Source organism: Hypanus sabinus, chromosome 9, assembly GCF_030144855.1.
Source record: "Hypanus sabinus isolate sHypSab1 chromosome 9, sHypSab1.hap1, whole genome shotgun sequence".
Taxonomy (NCBI): domain Eukaryota; kingdom Metazoa; phylum Chordata; class Chondrichthyes; order Myliobatiformes; family Dasyatidae; genus Hypanus; species Hypanus sabinus.
In genome coordinates, this window is record NC_082714.1 from 103,714,774 (window position 1) to 103,735,678 (window position 20,905).

The window sequence follows — 20,905 nt, forward strand, 5'->3', positions numbered from 1 at the left end:
ACATTTCATTTGGAAGGTTCAGGTGGGGCTCCCTCTATCTTCCATTGTTGGCCACTCTGAACAGAGACATTGTCCACCTGCCCCAGCCTCGTCCGCTCTTGTGGACCTCCAGCAGCCCCGTGCAAAAACAGGCCAATGGTCCCAGACCCTCCTATACCATGGCCACTCATGGACAGATCCAATGGTCTAATTACAAACCGGAGAATATCTGCAGATGTTGGAAATCCAAGCAACGAACACAGTGGCAAAGGGTCTCAGCTAGAAATATCGACTGTTCACTTTTTTTCATAGATGACACAACATTCCAAGAGAAGAACTTTGCTGCCATTTTAAGATCTAAACCCTTCTTACCTGGCCATCTTTTGCAGCTCCGGTCTTCTCGAAACTCAATGGAGTGTCATACAGCTGCTGGATTAGTTTTCTCTCTCCCTCCGTTTGGAACATGGAATACTTTCTGACCACCACAGGACTACCAGGCATCTGTATGAAAACATAGTATGCCCAGGAGGAGTCAGTGCACCATGTGTACATGAAATGTGAAGGGTTACAGTCTCTACTTGAATATCAAAAGAGTTTGCTCCTCCTGTTCTGGTCACACTTCAGTCTTACACTCCTATGCTTAGTTACATCCATGCCCGGGTGTCCTGGAGAAGCAGCATGCAGTGTCCATAGACACAATGGAGAATTTCTGGGAACAGCTGGCTCCTCAGGGATGCAAGTTTGTTGTAGGTCGTGAAAATAGTATTCTAGTTTGTAACTGTTACTAGTTTATGAAGTCCTGATTATTGTATAGTATTATGCTGTTTGAATAAACTTTTGTAAAAAGAAATTGAAGACATAGAGTCTTGACAAGTGGATGGAAATAACCCAATCTTCGTTTGAGACGTGGCCAGACATGTGGACAGTAGAAATGATTTGTGCTGTTGTAGCAGGAATCATGCGTGTTCGCTGAGAGGAGAGTAGAGAAGTAATAGGTGTTCTAGGAAAATCCCTAATTCTCATTCACCAGAGTGTACACTCTTTGATAATGAAGAGCAGCCCCAAAGTCACTACCCCAACCTAGGACATGACCCTTGACTCCACAGGTCTGACTGGCTGAGGTTAACAAAGGCTTTATAATTACACATTTTCTTTCAGGGAAAGGCCAAGATTTAACACCAAACCCTGAGGAGGAGAAGGTCTTCTTGTAAAACTGCTTGCATCGCTATACTAAACAGCCAGCTCCAGAACGTAAACCAGGTAACAGGGGAAAGATGCCGGAAATCAAAGTATTACACACAAAATGCTGGAGGAACTCAGCAGGCCAGGCAGCATCTGTGGAAAAGAGTAAACAGCTGACGTTTCGGGCAAAACCCTTCATCAGTCGGTCTCAGCCTGGAAAGTCAACTGTTCACTTTTTTCCATAGATGCTGCCTGGCCTGCTGAGTTCCTCCAGCACTTTGTGCGCATTACAGGTAAAGGGGGGCTGCTGGATAGCATGTGTGGCCACTTCTGGAGTCACATGAAGTGGAGTATGTTCAAGGTAGGAGCATTAAGTTTCTGAACATAATCAAAGACTTCACCCACGCCTGACATTCTCTCTCTCTCCCCTCCCCCATTGAGCAGAAGATATAAAAGCCCAAAAGTGGGTACCACAAGGCTCAAAGACAGCTTGCATCCTAAAAGCAAGATGCTGCTATCATAAGACAATTGAATAGTTCTCTAGTACAGTATGGTGGACTCTTGTCTTCTCGATCTACTTTGCAATGATTTTACACCTTATTGTTGACCAGCTCTGCATTTTCTCTGTTACAGTTTATTCTGCATTCTGTTTTTGCTTTGCCCTGTACCACCTCAATACATTGCAATGATTTGATCTGTACAAAGGGCAAGCTTTTCACTGTATCCCAGTACATTTGACAACAATAACCATTACAACCATTCCAAGTATTAATAAGCAGCAATCACCACTGGCGCACCTCAGGGAAGGGTGCTAAGCCCACTGCTCTACTCTCTCTACACCCGTGACTGTGTGGCTAGGCACAGCTGAAACGCCATCTACAAACTTGCCAATGACACATTTATTGTTGCAAAATTTCAGAAGTTACGAGGAGGCGTACAGGAGCGAGATAGAACAGATGGTTGAGCGGTGTCCCAACAACAACTTTGCACACAGTGTCAGTAAGACCAAAGAATTGATTGTGGACTTCAGGAAGAGGAAGTCGAGGGAACACACACCAGTCCTCATCGAGGGATCAGTAGTGGAAAAGGTGAGCAGCTTCAAGTTCCTGGGTGTCAAAATCTCTGAAGATCTATCCTGGACCTAAAATATTGATGTAATTACAAAGAAGGCATGACAGCAACTACACTTCACAAGGAGTTTGAGGAGACCAAAGACTCTCGCAAATTTCTACAGATGTACCGTGGAGAGTATTCTAACTGGTTGCATCACCATCCGCAAGGACCACTGCACAGGAATGGAAGTAGCAGCATAAAGTTCTAAAGTCATCCAGTTCCATCATGGACAGTAGCCTCCCCAGTATCCAGGGCACCTTCCAAAGCTGGTGCCTCAAAAAGGTGGAATCCATCACTAAGGACCCACTCCACACAGGACATGATTTCTTCTCACCGCTACTATCAAGGAGGAGGTAAAGGAGCATGAAGACACACACTCCATGCTTCAGGAAAAGTTCCTTCCCCCCAGTCGTCAAATTTTTGAATGGACAATGATTCCATGAACACTACCTCAATTTTTTCCCCTCTTTTTGCACAATCTATTTCTGTTAAATATACTTCTTATTGTAAGTTATAAGCCAGTTGAAACCTAGCGAAGGCTGTGCCACTGAGTGTGACCATGGGTAATCTTTCACTCAGTACCACTCCCCAGCACTAACTCCGTATCTAAAGATCCATCAATCCCTCTCTCACAACCACGGACTCTGTGGCAGGTCTGTGTACCCTCACTGACAGGCACCTGAGCAGAATTGGCAATCACGCTCGTCAGTATGCACATTCCATCCATAAGACTATCAAATACATGAGCAGAATTAGGCCATTTGGCCCATCGAGTCTACTCCGCCATTTCATCATAGCTGATCCATTTCCCTCTCAGCCCCAATCTCCTGCCTTCATGCCTTCACTAATCAAGAATCTTTCATATTCTGCCTTAACTATATCCAAAGACTTAGCCTCCAAAACCACCTGTGGCAATGAATTCCTCAGATTCACCACTCTCTGGCTAAAGAAATTTCTCCTCATTTCTATTTTTAAATGTACATCCCTCTATTCTGAGGCTGTATTCTCTAGTGTTAGACTCCCCACTGTAGGAAACATCCTCTCCACATCCACTCTATTGAGGCCTTTCAGCATCTGATCTTTCAATGAGATACCTCCTCATTCTTCTGAATTTCAGTGAATACAGGCCCAGGGCCATCAAACACTTCTCATATGATAAGCCTTTTAAATCCAGAATAATTTTTGAGAAACCTCCTCTGAATCACTTCTGAAGTCAGCACATCCTTTCTTACATAAGGAGCCTAAAACTGCTCACAATACTCCAAGTGAGACCTCACCAGTGCCTTCTAAAGTCTCAACATTTCATCCTTGCTTTTATATTCTAGCCCTCTCAAAATAAATGCTAACATTGCATTTGTCTTCTTTGTCACCAACTCAACCTGCAAATAACCTTCAGGGAATCCTGCATGAGGTCTTCCAAGTCCTTCTGCATCTCAGCTTTTTTAAAATTTTCTCTCCATTTAGAAAATTGTCTACACTTTAATTTCTTCTAACCAAGTGCATGACCATACACTTCCCAATACTGTATTCCATCTGCCACCTCTTTCCTCATTCTCCTACCCTGTCTAAGTCCTTCTGCAGTCTCTCTACTTCCTCAAATCTACCTGCCCCTCCACCTGTCTTCATATTGTCCGCAAACTTTGCAACAAAGCCATCAATTCCATCACTCAAATCATTGACGAAATAATGTAAAAAGAAGTAACCCCAGTATAGATCCCTGTGGAACACCACTAGACACCAGCAGCCAGCCAGAAAAGGATCCCTTTATTCCCACTCTTTGCCTCCTGCCAATCAGCCACTGCTTTATCCATGCTAGAATCTTTTCTGTAATACAATGAGCGTGTAGCTTGTTAAGCAGCCTCATATGTGGCACTTCGTCAAAGGCATCTGAAAATTCAAATACACAACATCAACTGATTCTCCTTTGTCTATCTGCCTCTTATTTCTTCCAAGAATTCTAACAGATTTGTCAGGCAAGATCTTCTCTTGAAGAAACCATGCTGACTACAGCCTATTTTATCATGCACCTCCAAGTACCCTGAAACTACATCCTTAACAATCAACTCCAACATCTTCCCAACCATTAAGCTCAGACTAACTGGCATATAATCTCCGTTCTTCTGCCTCTCTACCTTCTTGAAGACTGGATTGACATTTGCAATTTTCTACTCCTCCAAAACCATACCATTGATTCTTGAAAGATCATTTCTAATGCCTCCACAGCCTCTTCAGCCACCCCTTTCAGAAGCCTGGGGTGTAGACCATCTGGTCCAGATGACTTACCTACCTTCATATTTTTCTGTTTCTCAAGCACCTTCTCCCTAGTAATGGCAAGTTCATACAATTCTGCCTCTTCACACTCTCGATCTCAAGCACACTGCTGGTGTCTTTCACAGTGAAGGTTGATGCAAAATATTTATTGTTATTCTGCAATCTCTTTGCTCCCCACTTCTTTAGACCACCTGGACAACACAAATTCCTATACCAGGATGCTGTTCATAAACTGTAGCTCAGCATTTAATACCATCATTCTCACAATCCTGATTGAGAAGTTGCAGAACCTGGGCCTCTGTACCTCCCTCTGCAACTGGATCCTCAACTTCTTAACCAGAAGTCCACAATATGTGCGGATTGGCAATAACATATCCTCCTCACGGACAAACAACGCTGGTGCACCACAGGTGTGTGTGCTTAGCCCACTGCTCTACTCTCTCTATACACATGAACTGTGTGGCTAGGTATAGCTCAAATACCATCTATAAATTTGCTGACGATACAACCAGTGGAGTGAGATATGCCAACTAGTGGAGTGGTGCCGCAGCAACAACCTGGCACTCAACGTCAGTAAGACAAAAGAGCTGATTGTGGACTTCAGGAAGGGTAAGATGAAGGAACACATACCAGTCCTCATAGAGGGATCAGAAGTGGAAAGAGTGAGCAGTTTCAAGTTCCTGCATGTCAAGATCTCTGAGGATCTAAACTGTTCCCAACATATCGATGTAAGACAGTGGCTATAGTTTTTAAGGAGTTTGAAGAGATTTGGCATATCAACAAATACACTCAAAAACTTCTATAGTTGTACCGTGGAGAGCATTCTGACAGGCTGCGTCACTGTCTGGTATGGGGCGGGGGGGCTACTGCACAGGACTGAAAGAAGCTGCAGAGGGTCATAAATCTAGTCAGCTCCATCTTGAGTACTAGCCTTCAAAGTATCCAGGACATCTTCAGGGAGCGGTGTCTCAGAAAGGCAGCGTCCATTATTAAGGACCCCCAGCACCCAGGGCATGCCCTTTTCTCACTGTTACCATCAGGTAGGAGATACAGAAGCCTGAAGGCACACACTCAGTGATTCAGGGACAGCTCCTTCCTCTCTACCATCCGATTCCTAAATGGACTTTGAATCTTTGGACACTACCTCACTTTTGTTTTTAAATATACACTGTTACTGTTTTTGCACATTTTTTAATCTATTCAATATATGCAATTGATTTACTTGTGTATTTATTTATTTATTTATTCTCTCTCTCTCTCTCTCTCTCTCTCTCTCTCTCTCTCTCTGCTAAATTATGTATTGCATTAAACTGCTGCTGCTTAGTTAAAAAATTTCACGTCACATGCCAGTGATAATAAACCTGATTCTGATAACTTTCTAGCATCATTTTCCAATGGTCCAATATCTACTCTCATTTATCCTTTACACTTTATTTATTTTAAGAATCTTTTTGTATCCTCTTTAATATTATTGGCTATTGTACCTTTGTATTCTATCTTTTCTTTCTTTATGACATTTTTACTTGTCTTCTGGTGGTTTTTGAAAGCTTCCCAATCCTCTAAAAGCCCACTAATTTTTGTTCTAATAAATGTCCTTTCTTTGGCTTTTATTTTGGCCTTGACTTCTATCGTTAGCCATGGTTGTACCATCTTGCCTTTGGAATATTTCTTCTTCTTTGGCTTGTATTTATTCTGTGCCTTCCAAATTGCTCCCAGAATTTCCAGACAGCGCTGCTTTGTCATCATCCTGCTAGTGTTCCCTTCTAATCAGTTTTGTACAGCTCCTCCCTCATCCCTCTGTAATTCCCTTCACTCCACTGAAATACTGATACATATGACTTTAACATCTCATTTTCAAATTGCAGGGTGAATTCTGTGATCACTGAACCCCTAAGGGTTCCTTTAAGAACTCACGCCCTTCTTCGATAACAAAGTGCTTGGAACTGACTAAAACTATTGAAAACTATCCAAGGCCTGTTCCAGTGCTAATATCTCAGTGTGGGCTGCCTTTCCCACTGGAGTTGGGTCAACAGCGCAATTTTACTTAAAGGAATCTTATTTTCTAAAGACACCAGGTACAGGAGCATTCAAATTTGCAGGCATATGATCAGATGGTGAGGTGAACCATCTCCCAGCATAATCCACGGCTCTTCCGCTCTCATGCGAACCTCATGTTTCATGATCCCCCAGTCTCCCCTCAGTTCTTTGCCACCATGGCTGGAACAAGTTCTAAAATCTGCTTCGCAAGCAATTGACCTCTGGCCAACGTGAGGACAACAGGAAAAGAATTGACAGAATTGAACCAAAACTGGATAAATGTCAAGTTGAAACATGTACATAAATTATCTGTACAAGAAAATGAGCACTGAGATTTGAAACATGTTTAGACATATTAAGATGCAAATTGAAACAGTAATTTGAAGAGATTTCCATAAATTTAAATTTGTTTTTCAATTAAGTAATTCTCAATTGCGGCTTTGTGCTGATATTGTTCAACTCTGCTTTTCTTTAGTTTAATATTGTTAAATTGCAATCAGGGGTAACAGTCCAAATGTTTAACTATTCAAAGGAGCAGGGTTACCTAATATGAACTGTGCACTGACATTAATTGCTGGGTGTATGCAAGGCACTTTGGACTGAGAACAATTGTGGACCTAGTCGGCCCTCCTTATCCGCGAGTTCCGCATGCGTGAATTCAACCAATCGTAAAAACCCGGAAGTGCTCTTCCAGCACTTGTTCGAGCATGTACAGACTTTTTTTTCTTGTCATTATTCCCTAAACAATGCAGTATAACAGCTATTTTACATAGCATTTACATTGTATTAGGTATTATAAGTAATCTAGAGATGATTTAAAGTATACGGGAGGATGTGCGTGGATTATCGTGGATCGGGATCGAAAAAAATCAGAAGTTCTCTTACTAATTAAGTCGGAACAGGTGCATCCAGTATTATTAAGCATCAGTTAGTCAAACATTTGTCTTAGTATATAGTATATATTTTACCTTTCAATGCATATAAAATGCTTAAGAATGTATGTTTCAGCACCAGGAGGATCAAAAACCCAAAACCCCAAAACCTAATAATTAAACCATTGCATTGCCTAGTAATAATTGTAGCTTTCATTGGGGCAGGGCCTTTCTCACTTTATCCTTTAAAATTGTTCCGATCGTTGACCACAGTAAGTGATGCTTGTTTTTAAAGAAATCACACGTTGCATCATGCTCTGAGCCCATAATCTTCTAATCATTTTCAACACTATCTTACGATTTTCAAGATGTTCCTTTTCATCCTGACTGGTAACAATGATGTCATCCAGATAACACTGAGAGCCTGGGCGGCCTTGCAGCACCTGATCCACAGCTTTCTGCCAAAGTGCAGGTATAGATGCTACTCCAAAAATAAGCCCATTGTAGCAATAAAGCTCTGTCAGCGTTTATGGTGAGAAACACTGTACTCTTCTTCCATCTCCACCTGTAGGACTTAGACCTCAGCTAAGTCAACTTTGCTGAAGTGTTTCCCTCCAGAAGAGTTACAAAGATATCCTCTATCCTGGGCAGAGGGTATTCATCTACTTTCAGTACTGAGTTATGGTGACCTTAAAATCATCACAGATGCTCACATGTCCATTCTTCTTGGTTAGTGGGACCATTGCCATTGCCCATGGTCTCCACTCAAACTTAGAAAGAACTCCTTCAGCCTCCAAGCAACCAAGCTCACTGACTACTTTAGCATGGATGATATAAGGATTCGGACAGGCTTTGTGAAACTTAGGTGTGGCATTTTTAACTCTATTTCACTTTTGATATGTTTGAGTTTTCCAATGCCATCCCTGAGCATTGCTGTGGCATCATCCAATACCCTTCTTAATTTGCTTTCAGTTGACTGTACTGCAGGGGATGTGGCATGCTAATAGTGGATGGATCTCCAATCAAGTTGTATTTGTCTCAGCTAATCACAACCCAAGAATCTTGCCCCCCCCCCCCCACCCGTTTTGACCACATGCAAGCCCAATGTGGCTTGTTGGTTTTTGTATTTCACAGTTATGAATGTCATTCTTAAAGCAGTTATCTTTCCTCCAGTTTAAGTTCTTAGTTGGATATTTTAAGGCTTCAGTTCAGTATGTTTGAAATGCCATTCAAACTCACTTTGTGGAATGGCTGAAACAGCTGAGCCAATGTCCAATTCCATTTTAGTTAATTTGCTATTCACTTCAGGTGTAGGCCATTTTGCATTGTAAATCTCAAGGATACCCAGTCCTGAGTCACTCCCATCGTTATCAGATTTTTCATCAACAGCAGGCATATTAGTGCTTGCTTTGAAACGGCAACTTGACTTTCTATGTTTAACTCTTCCCTCTGAAGTCCATTTATTTTTGTCTGCCTGACATGTTCTTTGTGTGTGTCCTACTTCGTGCATTTTCTGCAAGTTTTGACTGTAACCCTACATTGGTCTGGTGTATGGGAGCCCCTGCCACAACAGCAACACAATTTGTTCAGCAAGGCCGGTCTCTGTTAAGACATTGCAATTTTGTTCATCCTCAGTTCCATCCCTGACTACAACTCAATTGTGTCTCTGCAGCTTCCATTGATACAGCAATTTTAACTACTTGTATTTCAGTTAGGAGCCTTTTTTGAATGCCTTCTTGTAAGATTCCACCAACTGAGTGATCTCACAGTGCATCATTAAGCCCACTACCGAACTGACAAGCTCTTCAATTCAGCCATGTATGCAGAAACGGACTCCTCTTCATTTTGATTCCACTTAAGAAACCTAAAGCTTACCGCAATCAACAATTAATTTGGTTCTAAATATTCCTGTGCTTCTTTCACAATATCAGCAAAGCTCTTTTCAGCTGTATAGGTTGGACTAGTTAAACTTCTAAGTAAACTACATGTTTTCCCACCTATTACAGTCAGTAAAGCAGGTACATGCTTCACATTGGCTATTTCACTTACTTCATAATACTGCTCAATTTGCTCACTGTACATATTCCAGTCATCCCTTGTGTAATCAAACACATTTATCTTTCCAATATTGCCAGCCATTTCTGATTTTTTAAATTTATGATTATTATCACCAGGCACTCACTGTTTATGAACTGTGAATATATCTGTTTTCTGCCTTTTTTTTAAACTGTCTCCTTTTCAGAAGAAACATGTAACACTGCTTGTTTTTAATATTAGAATACTTCACTACATTTCAACAGGTAGGTAGTCGCCTCGGGTTCATTAAACACTTCTTTGTCACCACTGTTACGGTTTGTAATTCCAAAATATAAAAATAATTGGAAGTAAAACAAGGGAGTCCAGAATGTGAGTCTAACTTCATTTTTACTTTCAGCAAGGTGCTTGTGTATGACATGGCAGCATGATTACATGTGCCATTCACATACTTCTACATATGTTCCAAAGTGAATTATTTTTAAAAAACAAGAATACTTAATGAAAGATTATATTTACAATATTGCTCAAATATTACTGAAATATTAAATATACTACACCTCCAGCAGTGCCCCCATTTTTCTTTCATCCATTTGCCTGTCTCATTTAAGAGTCTCTTAAATGTCCCTAATATAATCTGCTTCTGCCACCACCTGAGGTAGCATATTCCACTCATCCACAACTCTGTGTAATAAAAAATTCTGTCCTCTTACATTAGCCATTTCTGCCCCAGGAAAAAGCACTGGCCATCCACTCAATCTACAGCTCTTATCATCTTAAATATCTCCATCAAGTCAGCTCTCATTCTCCTTTGTTCCAAAGAGGATGGGCCTACCCCGAGTTGTGGCTCAGGCAGGTCCTGGTTGAAAGCCTAGATGCACATCCATTCTTTGTGGGTAGATAGCTGAAATTGGACAAGCCAGAACCCATCCTTAGTTGTTTGTATCAAGGCCCTTATACCCACCCTAAGTGTTGATGGTCCATGCAATCAGGATTTCTTTACATTACCTGGCTGTCCTGCATTCTGGAAAAGTGGGATGTTGGGATATCATACACATCTGCAAATGATGCTGACCTGGAGTTCACGTTGTATGCATGGCCCATTCTGGGAAGTGTAAGCGCCTGCAGATAACAAAACAAGGACAGACATTCAACACAAGCAAACAATTGCATTGCCAAAATATCAATTCAACTAAATAAATGACAGAGACATAAAATCTTTGGTGAAGAGAAATGATGCTGAGAAATGGAACATTTATTAATAATGTCATGTGACCTTCCTTCCAGTCCTTCAGTCCATCAACAATATACACACTCCCCTGATATTCACACTCTCCTGATGTACACACTCTCCTGATGTACACAATCCCCTGATGTACACACTACTCTATAATGTACACAATATTTTCTGTGTAATCGTGATTTGAGGAGGTAAGGGATAAACACTGTTCCAAATTCCTAGGCTTTGTAATCTTGACCGGTGTTGTGCCTTTAGAGATCCGCCAGCTTTTAACATTCTGATGGCTCTAATTGACTATAAGTTAAAGTGCCAGACATGTCCCATCCACTTCGGCCGAGTGCTGGGGAACTCACTGCCAATCAAACCTCAAGGTAACTGACCCAAATGAAAGTCCCCAGATTGATTCGTAATGTTCCTGCTGGGCACCACAGTAGTTAGAATAACTCAGGGCTCAGAGTTCAGAGCTAAATCTAGCTATCCTCTGTAAGGAGCTTGTGGGTTTTCTCTGGGTGCTTCTGTTTCGTCCACAGTCCAAAGACATTCCTGGTAGTAGCTTAATTATCACTGTAAATTTTCCCATGATTGGATTAGAGTTAAAATTGGATATTGTCAGGGGTTGCTAGGCAGTGTGGCTCACAGTGTCTGAAGGGCCTATTCTGCACTGTATCTCTAAATAAATAAATCATGCAAAAATTATTTTATAGATGGTAAATAGGGGACTGGTCACATCCTAACCCCTCTCTTTGACCTTCACATTTCATGAAGTCTTCCAATGTCTCCTTGATTCTTTGGCTCCATGGTTGTACCAAGTTTGGAATTCACTTGGAGAAACCAACTTTCTGGACACCAGGAAGCCCACAGGCAATTTTTTTGAGAACTGGGATGATGCTGACTTTAAAATCGAGACCAGTGAAGGCATCTGTTTGTTGGGCTGTTTTGAATTGGGTTTTCTTCAAGGACAGGCATGTTTCTCAGTAAACAAACATTCAACAGACAGTTCCAATTGCTTGGAGAAGTAAAGGGGACTCTCTGCAGTCCTTCTGGTGAAGGTACTGTCTTGGTTAGGAGGCACCAGGATTTAGACCCAACGATAGTAAAAAATTTAGACATGCCGAAGAGTGATCCTAGGGTGAGGTGCATTGATAGTTGGCTGCTTCAAGCTGGGGTTGATTGGTACTGGACTTCACAACTATATCCCCACCCATCTGCGTACAGGTAAAGCCTAAAGATCAACACTCGAGAGATAAGGACAACCAAGAGTGTTAACTGGGCCGTGTCCAAGGAGTCATTAGAGGATCTGAATGAATACATCACAGTTGTCACAGACTTTATAAAAGCACATAGATAGAATGTCCCCACAAAATCAGCAGAGTAATCCCCAGCCAGAAACACAGGATGAATCAAGAGATCTGCAGTCTAGTGACGGCCACATCGGTGGTGTTGAGGTCTGGTGACTAAGTAGAAAACAAGAGGTCCAGATACAATCTTTCGAAAGCCATCTCACATGCAAAGTGGAAATTTCGGACCAAACTGGAATTGTAGTAGGATGCTTAACAGCTGTGGCAGGGCTTGAATACTATTACCTCCTACAAAGTAAAACCAGTCGACATAGGTGACAACAGGACTTCGCTCCCAGGTGGGCTCAATGCCGTTTCTGCTCACTTTGACCAACACAACATGGAGGCACCTTCACAAACTCCCACAGCCCCCGGTGACCCTGTATTTTCGTCTCAGAGGCCAATGTGAGAATGTCCTTCAGCAGGGTGAACATACGGAAAGCACTTGGCTGATCAAATGGAGTGCTCACTAATATCTTTAACCTCTAGCTTCAGCAATCTGAGGTGCCTACCTCCTTTAAGCCACCTTCAATCACACCGGTGTCCAAGAAGAACATGGTAACGTGTGTCAATGACTATTGTCCACTTACGTCCACTGTGATGATGTGCTTTGAGAAGTTGATCCTAAAAAAATCAACTCCTGCCTGAGAAATGGCTTGGATCTCCTCTAATTTGTCTACCATCACAACAGGTCTACAGCAGATGCCATTTCATTGGCTCTTCACTCAACCCTGGAACGTCTGGACAGTGAAGGTGTGTACCTACATCAGAATGCTCCTCATTTTCTACAGCTCAGCATTCCATATTATCATCCCCTCAAAACTAATCAAGACCTTGGCCTCAGTACTTCTTTGTGCAACTGAATCCTTAATTTCCTCACTTGCAGACCGCAGTCAGTTCACAGTGGTAAAAATATCTCCTCCACAATCTCCAGCAGCATGAGTGCATCACAAGTCTATGCACTTAGCCCCTGCTCTACTCACTCTATACTTATGACTGTGAGGCTAAACACAGCTCCAATACTATATTTAAGTTTGCTGACTTTGACCAAATGAAAAGAGGTGATGAATCAGCATATGGGAGAGAGACTGAACATCTGGTTGAATGTTGCCACAGAATAACTCTCACTCAATGTCAGCAAAAGCAAGGAGCTGATTATTGAATACAGTAGGAGGAAACCCGAGGTCCATGAGCCGGTCCTCATCAGGGGGTCCGAGGTGGAGAGGGTCAGTAACTTCAAATTCCTCAGTGTTATCATTTCAGAGAACCTGTCAGGGGTTCAGCATGGAAGGACCAGTACAAAGAAGGCACAGCTTTCTACTTTCTAGGAAGTTTGCCAGGATTCGACGTGTAACCTAAAATGTTGTCAAACTTCTATAGCTATATGGTGGAGAGTATGTTGACTGGTTGCATCAAGGCCTGGTATGGAAACACCAACGTCCTTGAATGGAGAATCCTACAGAAAGTAGTAAATACAACCCAAGTCCCTACCACTAATCACATCTACATGGAGTGCTGTCGCAGGAAAGCAGCATCTATCATCAGGGACATCCACCATCCAGGCCATGCTCTCTTCTCACTGCTGCCATCAGGAAGAAGGTACAGGAGCCTCAGGACCCACACCACCAGGTTCACGAACAGTTATTACCTCTCAACAATCAGGTTCTTGAACCAGAGCAGTTAACTTCACTCACCACAACAATGAACTGACTCCACGACTCTTCATCTCATGTTCTCAATACATATTGCTTATTTATTTATTTATTTATTTTTGTTATTTGCACAGTTTGTTGCCTTTTGAACATTGGTTGGTTGTCCATCTTGTAGTGTGTACTTTTGCTTTGATTCTATTGTGCTTTTTGTATTTATTGTGAATGCCCAAAAGGAAATGAATCTCGGGGTTATATATGGTGACTTTCATGTACTTTTATAATGTATTTGCTGTGAACTTTGAACTGTTACTGGGGTTTCCGAATGAATTTCTTACTAAGTTATTGAATGTATTTGTTTCTGGGAGTTTAGATAAATTTGGTCTTGTCATTTTGATTAGATTTTTTGTTACTGGGGAGGAGTTTGAATGGATTTGTTGTTAAAGTTTTTGAATCATATTGTTATCATAGTAGTTGATTCTATATTTTAGTAGAATTTTCAAATGGAATTAATTGAGTATATTCAATGTGAATTCTTAGAGCAATATAATTGGGATCCAACTAGGATACAGGCTATTTGTTGATCTGATCATGTGTGAGGCTACCCAATTATTTCATGATCAAATGGTAACAAGTACTCTGGAAAATAATGATCGTAACATGATAGAATCTCACATCTTACCTGTGAGTATGAAAAGAATATCAGAATTTGTTTGAAATGTTTATAAAAGCAGATTCTAACATACAGTTGATTAACGTGGATTAGGGAACATCAACTAGATAAAATGATAGATGAGGAAATGGCACAAAGTTGTAACAAGTTTACAGCTCTTTATTGGGAACAGCTGTATGTCAATACAAATATATAATTAGCCAATCATGTGGCAGCAACTCAATGCATAAAAGCATGCAAACATGCTCAAGAGATTCAGTTGTTCTGCAGACCAAACAGCAAATCGGGGAAGAATTTTTTTTTGGCGGGCTGCAGTCAGTGCAGGACTAATAAAAAGAAAAGAACTGTAGGTGAAGCGGCTATTGTTGGAGTGGCCCAGCTTTGGCTCAACAGGCTTAGGCTTAGGTGTGGGTTCTAAGTAAGTTTCTAGAAAGTTTTTTTTACTGGTACATAGCTAGTGCATTGAGATTAGGTCTGCAGGTAGTGTTATGTTCTTTGTATGATTTGTGGGAACTCTGAGAGACCTTTAGTCTCCCCGATAACTACATCTGCATAACTGCATTGAGCTACAGCTCCTTAGAGAACCTGTTAAGGAAATAGAGCTGCACCTCAATTACTTCTGTCTCATACGGGAAAATGAGGTGGTGATAGATCAGAGCTAAAGGGATGCGGTCACCCCTAAGTTGCAGGAGGCCGGAACGTGGGTGACTGTCAGAAGGATAGGGAATAGACAGCTAGTGCAGAGTGGCTCAATAAGGATACTACTTTTGGTACTGTTGCGGTGGGGGAGGTTCTACCTACCAGGGGAAGATGCAGCAATCTGGTCTCTGGCACTGAGTCTGGATCTCTGGTTCAGAGTGCAGTAGTGATAGAGGCTTAGAGGGGCGGAGCAGAAAGCAAATTTGATGCATGAGAAAGAGACACCCAGATGGTATAATGCCTCCCAGGTGTCAGTCAGGTTTGTCTCGGTTTGTGTCAATGGCATTCTAAAGGGGAAGGGTGGACAGCTGAAAGCCATGGTACATAGTGGTGCCAGCAACATAGGTAGGACAATGGAAGAAGTCCTTAAGAGAGACTATAGGCAGTTAAGCAGACAGCTGAAAAAATAATCCAGTAGTAGTAATCACTGGATTGCTGTCTGTGCCACATGCTGGTGACCGTAAGAAGAATAGGACGATTTAGCAGACGAATGCATGGCTGAAGAACTGGTACGGTGGAGGGGGGGGGGGGGGAGGCTTCAGATGTATGGATCAATGGGATCTCTTCTGGGGAAGGTATTACCTGTACAAAAAGTATGGTTTATACCTGAACCCAAGGGGTGGGGGGGGCAATGTCCATGAAGGCAGGTTTGCTAGAGCTGTTGGGCAGGGCTTAAACAAATTTGGCAGGGGAATTGGAATCGGAGTGACAGGGCTGATGATGGGACAGTCGGTATACAACTAGATGCAGTGTGCAGTGAGGCTGTGAGGAAGGACAGGCAGATGATAGGACAGAACTGCAGCCAGTGGAATGAGTTAACACAGGGCCATAATCAAAAAGGGTGGTGAATACAGGACTGAAGGTGATACATTTGAATGTACACAATATACAGAATAAGGTAGATGATCTTGTATTGCAGGTAGTTATGACGATTTGAGCATTAATGGGTTGTGACTGAAAGAAGATCAGTGTTAGGTGCTTAACATCCAAGGATACACATTGCATTGAAAGGACGGGCAGGTATACAGAGGCAGGTGGTGTGAGTCTGTTCGTAAAAAATTAAATAAATCCTTAGAAAGAGTTGACATAGGATCAGGAGATGTAGAATCCTTGTGGATAGAGGCAAGATACTGCAAGTGTAAAAATATCCTGATGGGAGTTATTTACAAGCTTCCAAACATTATCCAGGACAATGGGAGATAGAAAAAGCATGCAAAAAGGGCAATGTTATAATAATCATGAGTGATTTCACTCTGCAGTAGATTAGGTTGGTGCTGGATCCCAAGAAAGGAAATTTGTAGAATGTCTACGAGATGACTTTTTAGAGCAGCTTGAGGTTGAGCCCACCAGGGCAATGGTAACTCTGGATCAGGTGTTATGTAAAGAGTGGGATTTGATTGGAGAGCTTAAGGTAAAGGAACCCTTAGCAGGCAGTGATTGGATTCACTCTGCAGTTTGAGAAAGAGAAGCTAAATCAGATGTATCGGTATAACATTGGAGTAAGGGGAGTTGCAGGCGCATGAGAGAGGAGCTGGTCGTAGTTGACTGGAACAGGTGACAGCAGAACAGCAATGCCAGACGTTACGGGGGGAAACTCAAAGGCGCAGGAAAGATACATTCCTAAGATGAAGTATTCTAGAGGGAGGATGGGGCAACCGTAGCTGACAAGCAAGTCAAAGGGGAAAACAGAAGCAAAAGAGAGGCCATACAATATAGCAAAAATTAGTGGAAAGGTAGAGGATTAGGGAGTTTTTAAAAATCCAACAGAATGCAACTAAAAAAGTCATAAAGAGAAATATGAAGGCAAGCTGGCCAATAATGTAAAAAGGATTACAAAGTTTTTTTCCAATAAATAAAGTCTGGAAAGGTACTAGCATGGATAGGAGATTGGCTGACTGGCATGAGGCAAAGAATAAAGGGAGCCTTTTCTGGTTTGCTGCTAGTGAATAGCAGTGTGCCACAGGTTGGTATTTGGACCACCTAGTTTCACATTATCTGTCAATGATTTGGATGATGGCATTAATGGCTTTGTGGCCAAGTTTGCAGATGATACAAAGTTAGGTAGAGGGGCAGGTAGTGTTGAGTAAGCAGGGAAACTGAAGAATGACTTAGACAGATCGGGGGGATGGGCAAAATAAGTAGCAGATTAAATGTAGTGTAGGAAAATGCATGACCGTGCACTTCAGCAGGAGGAATAAAGGTGTGGGCTATTTTCTGGACAGAAAGAAAATTCAAAAATCAGAAGTGGAAAGATTCCCTAAAGGTTAATTTGCAGGTTGAGTCGGTGGTAAGGAAGGCAAATGTGATGTTAGGATTTATTTCCAGAGGACAACAGTACAAAAAGCAAGGATGTAACCCTAAGGCTTTATCAGTCATTGGTCAAACCTCACTTGTGGAGTAATGTCAGCAGTTTTGGGCCCTTTATCTGAGAAAAGATATATTGGCATTGGAAAGGGTGGAGGCAAGGTTCATGAGAGTAATCCCAGGAATGAAGGGGCTAACATATGAGGAGCGTTTGCGGCTCTGGGCCTGTACTCACTGGAGTTTAGAAGAATGAGGAGGGATCTCATTGAAACCAATCAAAATATTGAAAGGCCTAGACAGAGTAGATGGGGAGAAGATGTTTCCTAGCTGGGAATACTAGGACCACAGGGCACAGCCTCAGATTTGAGGGACATCCATTTAGAACAGAGATGAGGAAAAATTTCTTTAGCCGGGGGTGGTGAATCTGTGGAAATCATTGCCAAGTCATTGGGAATATTTAAGATTGATAGGTTCTTGATTAATTAGGGCAATAAAGGTTACGGGGAGAATGGAGAATGGGGTTGAGATGGATATTAAATCAGCCATGATGGAATGGCAGAGCAAACTCGATGGGCCAAATGGCATGATTCTGTTCTTGTGTCTTAAAGTCTTATGGTCAGAATGAGATCGAAGTGACTTTGATCATGGAATGCCAGATTGGGTGGTTTGGGTATCTCAAAAACTGCTGATCTGGGATTTTCATGCACATCTCCAGCTTACAGAGCGGGGGTGGCACACTAGTGTAGAAGTTACCACAAGGCTTTGCAGTACCAGTGACCTGGGTTCAATTGCTGCCACTGTCTGTCAGGAGTTTGTACATTCTCCCCGTGTCTGCATGGGTTTCCTCCAGGTGCTCTGATTTCCTCCCACAGTCCAAAGATGTACCAGTTGATAGGTTAATTGGTCATTGTAAATTGTCCCGTAATTAGTTAAATCGGCACTTATGTACAAATCATGCAATGTAGATCATACTTGTGATCATTTCCTGATGAAACCCTGCCGACTTGTCATCAACCAAGAGAAATATTCATACAGATGTTCATCTCGGAAAGATCCAGCTGTTCATTGTTTGTACTGGCTGGAAAGTGTGTAACTTGTGAGAAATTATTTCAAAGAAATCTCCTTCAATAATTTCCAGATATGCAATCTTCCTGCCAGAGTCTCATTAGACACCATTCTTGTAATCCCACACACCCATTCCAATAAGAAAGTGTCTCCCAGGACACTGCAGTTCTGGTACATATTCTCCATCACGTTTGAGCATGTTAGCAATCATCGACATGTGTGGGAAGAGGAAGGTGGCTGTGTCTGCGTGTGGCTGAGGTAAAAGCTAAGGAACATTTCGAAGGATGGTTTCTCTGTGTTTCTTTCCTCTCACTCTTGACCTTTAATGGACCACAGCTCTGCTGTTGCAGCATAAGTGAATGCAAGAGTTGTGGGGGAGGGAGCAAGTCCTGACAGAATAAGCAAGCTGCTGGGTTGTTGTTCCCCTGCCTGGTTTAAAGGTTTAAAGTTACCTGTGTCACATTTTTAAACTTTTCCACAGATTTACCACTCTCTGGCTAAAGAAATTCCTCCTCATTCCCATTCTAAATGGATGTCCCTCTATTTTGAGTCTGTGCCCTTTGGTCCTAGACTCCCCCACCAAAGGAAACATCCTCTTCCTAACCACTCTTTCTAGGCCTTTCAACATTAGCTAGGCTTCAGTAAGATAGCCCTTCATTATTATAAATTATATAATTTTATATTCTAATCTTTGTAAAATGAACGGCAACATTGAATTCACCTTCCTCACCACTGATTCAACCTGCAAATTAATCTTCAGGGAATCCTCCACAAATCCCTTTGCACCTGCGATTTTTTTCTCTGTGTTTACTAAATAGACTACTCTACTCTTTTATTCCTTCTACCAAAGTGCATGCCTATACACTTCCTGACACGATATTCCATCTGCCACCACTTTGCCCATTCTCCTGATCTAAGTCCTTCTGCAGCCACTCTGCTTCCTTAACACCTCCTGCCTCTCCATCTGTCTTCGTATGGTCTGCAAACTTGGCCACACCACAAAGCCATCAATTTCATCATCCAAATCATTGACATGCAATGTAAAACGAAGCAGACCCAACATTGATCCCTGTGGAACACCACTAGTCATTGGCAGCCAATCTGAAAAGGGTCAATTTACTCTCACTCTTTGCCTCCTGCCAATCAGCCAGTGCTCTGTCCATGCTCATATTGGGCTCTTAACTTCTTTAGCTGCCTCAAGTGTGATATTTTGTCAAAGGCCTTCTGAAAATCCATACACACAACATTCCATTGATTCTCCTTTGTCCATTCTGTTTGTTATTTCTTGAAAGAATTCCAACAGATTTGTCAGGCAAGATTTTCCCTTAAGGCCTATTTTGCAATGTGCCTCCAAGTACCCCAAACTCACATACTTAACAATTGACTCCAACATCTTCCCAACCACTGAAGTCAGACTAACTGGCCTATAGTTTCCTTTTATTCTTCCTCCCTTCCTTTTTGAAGAGTGGAGTGACATTTGCAATTTTCTAGTCCTTTGGAACCATGCCGGACTCTATCAATTCTTGAAAGATCATTACCAATGCCTCCACAATTTCTTCAGCCACCTCTTTTAGAACCCCTGGAATGTTGTCCATCAGTTCCAGGTGACTTATCTACCTTCAGACCTTTCAGTTTCCCAAACACCATCTCCCAAGTAATAGCATCAGCACTTCAGTACTTACATCTGCCTCCTGACACTCTCGAACATCCAACATACCACCAGTGCCTTCCACAGTGAAAATTGATGCAAAATACTTATTCAGTTGGTTCACCATTCCCTTGTCCCCCCCCCCCCATTACTATCTCTCCAGCATCATTTTCCAGAGGTCCAATATTTAGTCTTGCCTCTCTTTTACTCTTTGTATATCTGGAAAAAAAAAACTTTTGGTATCATTTTTGATATTATTGGCTAGTTTATTTCATCTTTTCTTCCTGTGTGTATTTTTAGTTACCTTCTGTTGGCTTTTAAGAATTCACAGTCTTCTAACTTCCCACTAATTTTTGCTCTATTATATGCCCTCTTTTTTGCTTTTATGTTGGTTTTGACTTCTTTTGTCAGCCATGGTTGCATTATCCTGCCTTTAGAACACTTCTTTCTTCCGAATTGTTTACAGACACTCCAGCCATGGATACTCTGCACCCTGCTAGGGTTCCCTGCCAATCAACTTTGTCCAGCTCCTCTCTCATGCCTCTGTAATTCCCTTTACTTCACTGTAATACTGATATATCTGACTTTAGCTTCTCCCTATCAAATTGCAGGGTGAATTCTATCATATTATGGTCACAGGCCCCTAAGGTTTCCACTACCTCAAACTCCCTAATCATATCCAGTTATTACACAGCACCCAATTCAGAACTGTTGATCCCCTAGTGGGCTCAACCACAAGCTGCTGTAAAACTCATAGGCATTGTACAAATTCTTCCTCATAGGATCCAGCATCTACTGATTT

General features: G+C 42.0%; 1 protein-coding gene across 1 annotated transcript in view; it reads right to left on the reverse strand.

Moving 5' to 3' along the window:
• The window catches only part of LOC132399679 (cas scaffolding protein family member 4-like), a 132,672-nt gene that overhangs the window by 16,747 nt on the left and 95,020 nt on the right, over positions 1-20,905 (reverse strand). Inside the window, exons 3-4 of the mRNA XM_059980326.1 lie at positions 10,497-10,610; positions 352-480 (exon numbers count right to left, since the gene is read on the reverse strand). Of these exons, the coding sequence (XP_059836309.1) occupies positions 352-480; positions 10,497-10,610 (243 nt within the window). The remainder of the gene's footprint in view (positions 1-351; positions 481-10,496; positions 10,611-20,905) is intronic.